Raw genomic sequence first — 10,599 nt, forward strand, 5'->3', positions numbered from 1 at the left:
ATTCACTTTTCATTTTTATTTATTTCATTCTGACTTGCATGTCTGGAATTTATCTTTCCTGTGGTTTGCATCAGATCCGTATTTGTTTCCACTAACACCCTTACAACAAACATAGAACAAATGCAATCTATAAACAATGTATATCTGCATTTATTTTATCCTCCTGTTTCTTATTGTTTTACTTTTACCTTTTCTGACTCAGAACCGAATTTCACAGAGTTTGCTGTTTTCCCATAAAAAAAGGGTTCAAGATACCAAGCTAATAATTGTGTTTGTGAAACGCAAATGTTGTCAATTGATGTGTTGCTCTAATAAACAAAAGAAATTACATGCTGACACGACGATATTTTTAAAAATTAATTTCCAATTACTAGAAATCTGCAGCAGAACTTCAACTGTAAAATAGTTATCAAAGGAACAAGATTTATTTAATACGCCAGACGAGAGTTTCGTCGACATAAGACCCTCGGATCAAAAATGTTATACAGCCGAACAAGTACAAGGTTGAAGAGTTAAATTATTCAGTACTTTTCCTGCCATTTGACAATCGATTGCTGGAAGATCATACGTTTTGTTTTTATACAACGTCCTGTGGGAGACCATCATCATTTTAAATGTACTTCCTTGAAATTAACATTTTTAAAATGCTTAATATTTTAGTTTCAATAGAAAGCATTTACTTGAAGTTAACGATAAACACTCGTAAAAAGTAAAGCATCATTAAACTATGTATTATAACAAAAATGCATTCGTTGAGGCGTCGACTTAACAGTGTGCATAACTTTAAATCCTACCGTATACAACTAATCAAGTATTAAAACATCGATGACTGCGGACTTGTCATTCTTAATTCGTGTTTATACTAATATAGCCTAAAGATTTTCAGGTTGAAAAAAGACATATATTGTCCTGTTTTTACAAAAGAATACATTTTAAATGTAGAGAGGCTTGAGCATGTTGAGTCTTTGAAATAAAAAAAATAAATTCAGTAAAAATTGGCAGAACAAATTACGTTCAACTTGACAAACAACTAAAATACACAAAAGGCTCTTTTATATATATATATATATTGTATCATATACATGCAGGTTTTTCAACTAAACTTCATATCTCTGATACATCAAATACGAAAATCAAACGCACATTTTAAATCATATACTAGTAAAAAAAACCACAAGAATCCAATATCCTCATTGCTCAAGTTTAAGACCTGCTTGGTTTGGTAAATTATGTGTTCTGTTTCCAAACAACACTTTGATCATTTTACTTGATTCTATCAAATAATAGTAAGTTTTAAAACCAGGAGTGCCAAGATGTGAATTTTAAAGTATCATTTCGTAAATTTTACGGACGTCATGATCATTATGGAATATCCGTTCACAGATGATAAAGGATATGTTACGATTAGCGTAGCTCTCTTTTCATTGCATTTGATATACAATAATTAAACTTCTTACCGGGATAGTGCTACATTGTACCATAAGCATCATGGCAACTGCAAAAGAGGGGCGAAAATACCAGAGGAACACTCAAATTTATAGATAAAAAATAAACTGACAACGTCATGGCTGAAAAAAATTATCGACAGACCAACGAATAATATTACACAAGACAACACAGAAAGCCTACAAATTAAAAACCCGAACCCCACCAAAACATGGGGTCGATCTCAAGGCTCCGAAAGGGTAAACATATTTTGCATGTGCGAAAATGTTGATCAATTTAAATCCCATTTTTTAAGAAAACACTTTGGTGTTGATATCGTTTGTTTTATTTGAACGATTTAGAAATAAAAATATATACTGTTGTGTAAACCACCATGAAAGCACACGCTTTGAATTATAAAATTTGTGTATGTCAACCTGTCCATGTCGCAATTCTTAATTCAGTCGCTGTCCAGTTTGGCAGTTTCCAAAATGATAAAAACATGTTTTGATAAATATAACCGTGCAGTTATGTTCCAACTCTACGATGATATAATTTGACAGTTTGAAAAAGATCATATGGCAATATTTTGGCTTATTTGGTAATTTGCATAGCGGCAATGTTGCCTTATCATGACGACAGTCATTACAATAGAATCATATAAGCCCCTTAAATAAAAATGCCAATATGCCAATACTTATGTCGAAGGAACAATGTGTTCGCATATAGGAGAATTGAACATGTTTTAAGGCTTCTGTCCGTGTACAAATGGACATTGTCTACTTTTAATCTTTCGGACTTTTTAGTTTAAAAATCGAAAGTGTAACCATAGTATAATGCTATATAAGATCATATAAAATGACGGAAAGTCGTAAAATAGCAAGATTCAAAACAGAAATACATATGCAAGAAGATATTGTTCATGATCTGTTCGCATATAGGAAAACATCTTGTAGGTTGAATTTTAAAGTGAAATTACTTTTAACGTACCTGCTTTCTTAGGTTTTCGACCACATTCTTTTTAAAACATGATGATTTCAACCTCCCCATTTTGTAAAAGTCAAATATTAAGCATTTTCCCTTATAATAACACAGCATATTTGTAAATATCCGCCAAAGGAAATTGTTAAAGAAATATTAGTTTTATATACATGACGGAGAAGGACTGGATTATCTGCAAATCTAAAATAAATAATAATTTCAATCTTAGGCTAAGGAAAGTAATTTGATCAAAAGGGACACAGTCACGTGATGCAAATCATTTGGATAAAATACCTTTGATTTTGCCATATGTTGTACCCACACAATTCCGTAATAGTTTACCTTTCGTTTAATTGTCCAATACTACAAAAACTACATACGAATAGTTGCAATTGGTTGTTTTGAAGCCATGTTTTAATTGGTTCTTAGAGTTAAATAAAATGCAGCGATTGAAAATTCTATTTTAGAAATTATCGAGTCAGGAAATCTTCTCGTATTTGATCATTTGTTTCTGGGTGTATAATAATTGTAAAATAGTTGCTGGTTAATAACTGTAATCTGTCTATTGGACTTAATAATTCAAACAATGCTAAATGTTCCTAGATTGATATTCGCTTGCATTTTACTTGCCGATTTTGTTGTCACAAATCTAAACAAACGAGTTAAAGCAGGAAAAAGAAATAGATCGTTCGACAACATTTATAAGACAGGCAATGTATTAAGGGAGTTAAAAATTACAAATACGTTTAGTTGTATAGCTTTGTGTGCAGACCACATAGATTGTAGGTCCGTTGCTTATAATTCTAATGATGGTATATGTCATGAGTTTAATAGGGATTTTACGAATCAGCCTGTTGTAGGAATTTATGAAGTCGGATGGATACATTTCGACGTTTCAAAAGGTAGGTTCATATGGTAACTAATTATTAAAACGATATAAATCATGTTCATTGCATTGAATTGTCTTTAAATGGGAGTCTGACATATTTACAGTAATTCTTATAATCATACATTGAAGTGGTAACCACAGAACTATCGCAATTAACATGTTCTTTCTAGATGACTGCCTTCAAATTGTCATCCTAACTATGTGTGTTTCGGATTATTATAATTATGGAACTTATTGCGTAAAATGACACAGGGCTGTAATCGCGATAAATAAAACTCGCATTTTTTATTTTTTTATATGAATTAAACAGGATTTATCAGAATATCGCAAAATCTAATTAGACTAAAATCACAAAATCACAATAATAAATGCACGCAATTATTTCTGAATTAACAGTAGTTCGCATGCTGCACAGTTGTGATTGTTAACACGAAATGATCTTTGTACAGGTGTATAAACTGTTCTAGCAATGATGGCAAATTGCCATTTTAACCTCTTTGACACATTTGTAACAACATATTGTTATTCCGACTGGATTAAATCTTGAAATCTATGTCACTATAAATAAAGGCAACAGTAGCTTGTATAGGACCGATGTTCAAAATTCATAAATCGAAAGAAAAAAAAACAAATCCGGTTCACAAACCAAATCGAAGGAGACTTATTTGAAATATAAGAGGAGAATGACGACATAGCATTAAAATGTAACACAGAAACGAACTAAGTATCACAAATGTATCAGAAAAAATCCGATGAGAATACATTTTTGTAACAAATATAACATCAAAACTAAATACATGGATTTGGGATAGAAAAGTACCGTGACACGTCTTATAATAATGTGAATTCACACTCAGCTATACAAGGAAACAAACGACACAAAAGAAACACAACGTTAAAATGTAACACACACAGACACGAACTATGCGAGAGCTTCGTAAATGTTTTACACATATGTAAGTAATGAAATCAATGACGTAATGATACACAAGCTTTAGATAAAATAACAAGATTTGTGTCACATGTATTCTTAATTATGATTGGTCTAAAGGATGTGTAACACATTCAATTGTAAAAGACGTTAGTGCTTTTTCGATACATATTCAAGAAATGTCAAATGTCAGGTTATTAAGTGATTCGATATTGTAATCAATTTCAAGTAATTGCTATCATTTCGGCATTTTATCTTTTATCTTAAAAAATTGAGAATGGAAATGGGGAATGTATCAAAGAGACAACAACCCGACCATAGAAAAAACAAAAGCAGAAGGTCACCAACAGGTCTTCAATGTAACGAGAAATTCCCGCACCCGGAGGCGTCCTTCAGCTGGCCCCTAAACAAATATATACTAGTTGAGTGATAATGAACGCCATACTAATTTCCAAATTGTACACAAGAAACTAAAATTAAAAAGACTAACAAAGACCAGAGGCTCCTGATTTGGGACAGGCGCAAAAATGCGGCGGGGTTCAACATGTTTATGAGATCTCAACCCTCCCCCTATACCTCTAGCCAATGTAGAAAAGTAAACGCATAACAAAACGTACATTTAAAATTCAATTCAAGAGAAGTCCGAATCTGATGTCAGAAGATGTAACCAAAGAAAATAAACAAAATGACAATTATACATAAATAACAACAGACTACTAGCAGTTAACTGAAATGCCAGCTATAGACTTCAATTAAACTGATTGAAAGATGATGATTTCATCATATGAATATCAGGCACAATCCTTCCCGTTAGGGGTTTAGTATCATACCATCATAACATATATGAGAAGAACATAACCCGTGTCATGCCAACAACTGGTTTTTTAATAAATGTGTTTAGTTCCGATGCAAAGACCCTATCAGTGAATCAATATTAACGCCAACATATGCAATCTTAAATGACCTGACAACAGTATCGTAACTGTATCCCTTCTTAAGAAGTCTATTTAAAGGTTTTGTTAGTTTTTGCGGTGAATTCTGACATGTTTGTGCTTTATAAAGAATATTTCCATAACAATTGGATGTGAAATACCTAAACGTATAAGAAGTCTACATGTTGAGCTATATTTACGAATGATGTCCTTATACCGATGATAAAATTTGGTAAATGTTTTCACTAGTTTGTGATATCGAAAACCCTGTTGTAATAATTTTTCAATAATACATAAATTTCTCTCGTTAAATTCTAAAACATTGTTACATACACGAGCGAATCGTTCAAGTTGAGATATATAAACACCTTAAGATGGTGACAAGGGAACGTCACCATCTAAAAATAGATAATTAACGATAGGAAATGAAAAATAATCTCTTTTATCATAAATTTTAGTATTAAGCTTTCCGTTAGTGATATAGATATCAAGATCGAGAAAAGGGCAGTGGTCATTGTTAGTATTAGCTTTATTTAAAGTAAGTTCAACAGAATAAATTTCTTTAGTATACATACTGAAGTCGTCATTACTGAGAGCCAAAATATCATCCAAATATCTAAAAATATTATTAAATTTGTTTATCAGATATGTTTCGATGGGTCTTTGCTGATTTTAGTCATAAATTGTAACTCATATGTAGATATTACCACAAACTCATGTACGTCGGTTGTCTACCTTCTATAGCTTTTGATGAATTGTTATTTTTCTCTTATGATCCAGGACACGATTGTAACCAACAGATGAATGTATCATCCTTTGCGAATCATAACAACACAATATGTCCCTGTTAACTAATGCTTATCAAAACCTTAAATACAATTGAAAAAAAGCTATGATACCTTTTCAGGGGCTGCATGCAAAGATAGACCTCCTACTGCAAGAGATTGTGATGACGTACAGTCCCAGGGTTATACATGTAGTGGTGTGTATTCCATCACACTAGTGCCAGGACGATCAGTTAATGTTTTGTGTGATCTCCAGACAGCCGGTGGTCGCTGGACTGTAAGTTAGTCGTTGTAACAATCAAACATTATTTTATATCATATTTGCGGTAAGTTGATATGTATAGAGTTTAAACATGAACGCAGTTATATGTATTTTTTAGCAATGAATAGGTAGTTGTTTGTTTCGAAACTGTGAGTGTCGAACGAAGTGTACATTGGTAAGCAGGATGTGATATAAAATTAATACCGAACTCAGAGGGAAAAAATCATAACGTAAAATCCTTTATCATGTTTATCATGTTTATCAAATGACAAAATTTAAAGTTCAAACAAATCAAACGAATATATTAAAACTGTTGTATTTCTGATTCATAAATGACCATCTTATAATTATATATGATGTAGTGTTCACTTTCGGTGGTCTTCCAACTGGTACAACTCCACTGGTCATACTGTTTTAAACATGTCCTCCACTTGGCAACCAATCCACTGATCATACTGTTTTAAACATGTCTTCCATGTGGCTACCAATCCACTGATCATACTGTTTAAAACATGTCCTCCTCGTGGCTACCAATCCACTGATCATACTGTTCTAAACATTTCCTCCTGGTGGCATCTATTCCACGTGTCATGCTGTTTTAAACATGTCCCCTTCGTGGCTACCAATCCACTGATCATTCTGTTTTAAACATGTCCTCCGCGTGGTTACCAATCCCCTTATCATACTGTTTTAAACATGTCATCTGCAAGGCTACCAATCCACTGATCATTCTGTTTTAAACATGTCCTCCACGTGGCTACCAATCCACTGATCATACTGTTTAAAACATGTCCTCCGCGTTGTTTTCAATCCACCGATCGTACTGTTTTAAACATGTTCTCCACGTGGGTACCAATCCACTGATCATTCTGTTGTAAACGTGTCCTCCGAGTGGCTACCAATCCAATGAGCATACTGTTTTAAGCATTTCTTCCACGTGGCTACCAATCCACTGATCATACCTTTTTTAACATGTCCTCCACGTTGCTACTAATCCACTGGTCAAACTGTTTTCAAACATGTCCTCCGCGTAAGGATCAACAATCACTAAGCATGTTTTTTTCAACGAGATACATATAAATGTGAAGACATATTTTATGCAGGCTTTAACTAAATCAGGATGTATGTACTAATACTAAAAGAAGACGCTCCTCATTTAAACATATACACTGCTGGTGGACATTTTTGTCCCCGAGTGTATCACCAGCCCAAGAGTCAACACTTCGGTGTTGACATGAATATCAATAATGTGGTCATTATTATAAATTTCCTGTTTACAAAACTTTTAATTTTTCGAAAATCTTAGGATTTTCTCATCCCAGGCATTAATAACCTTAGCCGTATTTGGCACAACTTTTTAGAATTTTGGATCTTCAATGCTCTTCAACTTGGTTATTGTTTGGCTTTATAAACATTGTTATATGAGCGTCACTGGTGAGTCTTAGGTAGACGGAACGCGCGTCTGACGTACTAAATTTTAATCCTGGTACCTATAATAACTATTTTATTTATCATCAAAGTTTATAGATTACTTAACCAGTTACAACCTGTCAACATACATGTATAAATACTGTATATGCTTTTAGTTTCCATTGTACTTTTTTATATTTTTTTGTTTGAAGGTATTCCAGCACAGAAAAGACGGTTCAGTAAATTTTGATATGAATTGGTTCAGTTATAAATATGGTTTTGGCGATGCTTATACTGAAGTTTGGCTAGGTATGCTTTTTTTATGTTTATTATGACTTAATCATTAATCTTACACTAAATCCTAGTTACAATTCAATAAATTTTATGACTGTATATCTATGTATAGATATATATAACAAGATACGGTATGAGTGCCACTGAAACAACTCTCAGTCTTAAATTGTAATTAAATCTATAGAGTTCAAACTACGGTTTTCAATACTTCACAAATGAACATCAGGTTCCACGGGTAGGTCCATTGCAGACACATGTTGCTTTCTAACATATTCCCTTGAATAGCAAAGTTCAGTGATTGGTATTTCGTAAGATAATTAAAAATGTACAGTGACAATTGTTTACATCTAAATAACTTAGACGGGTGGTTAAAAAGATACAAAAGATTGTTGTTTATTAATAAATGAAACAGATACATTTACTTTCAAAAAGACAAATACACAACTTGAAATAGTGAAATGTATGTCTACTTATTGCATCGCTCGTAAAACCTTCGTTTTATCTGGTTAGTGTTTCTGGTAGAAATATATTATTGAGTTATGTTTACAAACTCTAGCATGTGTGTTGTGTATAATTAAAAACTAAAAACTATCCACCATTTAATGACTGACAAGAACACACACAACTACAGGTTTTCGTTAAACCATTATATAATAACTATATGAATCATATTAGTTTATGAAAAGAACAACACATACACATATAAATTGATTTTTGCCATAACCAACGCAGGTGACTCCACTTTGTTTTTATTCTATACTACGATTTGTTGATTTATTGTAGTTCATAATGCTATATATCTAAATTATCTTATTTAGGAAATGACAATTTATACAGGCTCACTTCGTCCCGTAAAACTGAGATGTTGATTTTAATGGAGGCGTGGGATGGAGTGTGGAAATATGCCAGTTATTCTGAGTTCTATATCAATTCTGAGTTTGATAAATACCGCATAAGAGTTTCAGGTTTCAGTGGAACAGCAGGTATATTTGCAACCGTTATTTTAATTTTACCTTTTATATATTACATACAATTTTTTTTTGGTAACACCTTTTCACGTGACATGTTAATTTTCATTTAATTGCAAGAAAGGACGAATAACCCTTAACATTTACAGCAGCGGTGAACAACCCTTATTACCGGCGAATCACCCTTTGAGTTTCTTTATTTGTAATCGAGTTATCTCCCATGAAAATGACGTCACAGAAGTAAATGAATAAAATGGCAACGTTAACGTTACACTAGAAAATGATGAAATAAAGCTTTGGACATGAATTATAGAATAGAGTGCCATCAGCCGATGAAATCTCTTATGCAGAGTACTTTTCAGGACCATCAATATTGACCTCTACAAATGTTAGAACACAAAATGTATTTGTAAACGTCAGCTTGTATTTGTTTTGTAAAGAATATAGTAAGTCTTCAAAAAACCCTTTCACTGTTCGTTCAGTATAATAAAACAATTGTGACTCCTCAGAATCGATGAATATCCAAAATTGTCAACCCTTAAAAGTTCTTTTACTTCGGGTTGCCTCCATTTATAATCTGCAAATTTTATTGATAAAAACATGATAAATCAACAGAGTAATGAATGATTAATATTGACCTTATTTAGTATCTCGTTCGATTTCTATGATAAATAGTATTTTCATACACAAGTTCCTGCAATGTATCTGAAATAAATCAAGTAATATCCACCAAGAATGAACAAATTTAATTGTACGCGTCACTTTTATTTCAGTATTGTTTGTTAAATTTGTTAAATATATGTTAATAGACATGAACTGGTATTTAAATTATTACAGGTGATAGTCTGATGCACATGATGCCCTTTACCTCGCCACAGGGAGGCCAGCAGTTCAGTACTCGTGATAGTGATAATGACGGATGGCCTAATAGTTGTAACCCTACTCATCACAAAGGTGGATTCTGGTTCAACAAGTGTGGAGCATCAGACCTAAACGGGCATTATTATAGTTCTGCTGTAGATATACCAGCATCCTGTAATTGGTTCACGTTTTCAAATAATCGACAGTCGCTTAAGACAATTTTTATGATGGTCAGAAAAGTATGAATATAGTTGTGTTTTATTTTTCATCATTCGGTCTGGGTTTGTTATATGTCGTCCTGCAGACAAATTGTCAAAATTTAAATTAACAAAACTGTAACGTTTTAAGGGAAGCCAGAATAATTGAAGACAATTAACAAGATTAATGTTAAATACACTGGTTTCATGCTGTTGCATGTCTACTATCAGACAATTCGCGAAAGGACAAATTTACATATATTCCTTATTTTCGTAAGGGTGTATTAATCTTAAATTGTGTACAGTTTAGCTATAATTTAATGATTTAGACTGATACATTTTTGTGGACAGGAGGGATATGTGTACCGAAATAAAAATGTCAGTACCTTTATGTTGCCAAATGCCATCTGGTTTTTTTTTCTAAATTGATATGGTTCCAGTTAAATTCTTTAAAGACATGAAACAGTTTAAATCTGATTACTATGAATTTTATAAGGATATTTGTTGTATCATTTTTAAATAAAAATTTAAATATACATATGTTTCTCCGTTATTGCTCTACTGGTATTTACTAATATATTCCATGGACTCACATATTTACCTAGTCGATAGGTCGCTTGCAATTTTATATCTCATACATTTTGACATGCATGTCTCTTCTACT

At 32.5% G+C, this 10,599-nt stretch overlaps 1 protein-coding gene across 1 annotated transcript; it reads left to right on the forward strand.

Moving 5' to 3' along the window:
- The first annotated feature begins 5,957 nt into the window (after positions 1-5,957).
- LOC139494986 (angiopoietin-related protein 1-like) lies at positions 5,958-10,392 on the forward strand. The gene is made up of 4 exons (XM_071283104.1): positions 5,958-6,220; positions 7,828-7,924; positions 8,728-8,892; positions 9,715-10,392. The coding sequence occupies exons 2-4, from the start codon at positions 7,867-7,869 to the stop codon at positions 9,981-9,983; spliced, it is 492 nt and encodes a 163-aa protein (XP_071139205.1). The 5' UTR covers positions 5,958-6,220; positions 7,828-7,866; the 3' UTR covers positions 9,984-10,392.
- The last annotated feature ends 207 nt before the right edge of the window (positions 10,393-10,599 follow it).

Source organism: Mytilus edulis, chromosome 11 (assembly GCF_963676685.1).
Source record: "Mytilus edulis chromosome 11, xbMytEdul2.2, whole genome shotgun sequence".
NCBI classification, from domain to species: domain Eukaryota; kingdom Metazoa; phylum Mollusca; class Bivalvia; order Mytilida; family Mytilidae; genus Mytilus; species Mytilus edulis.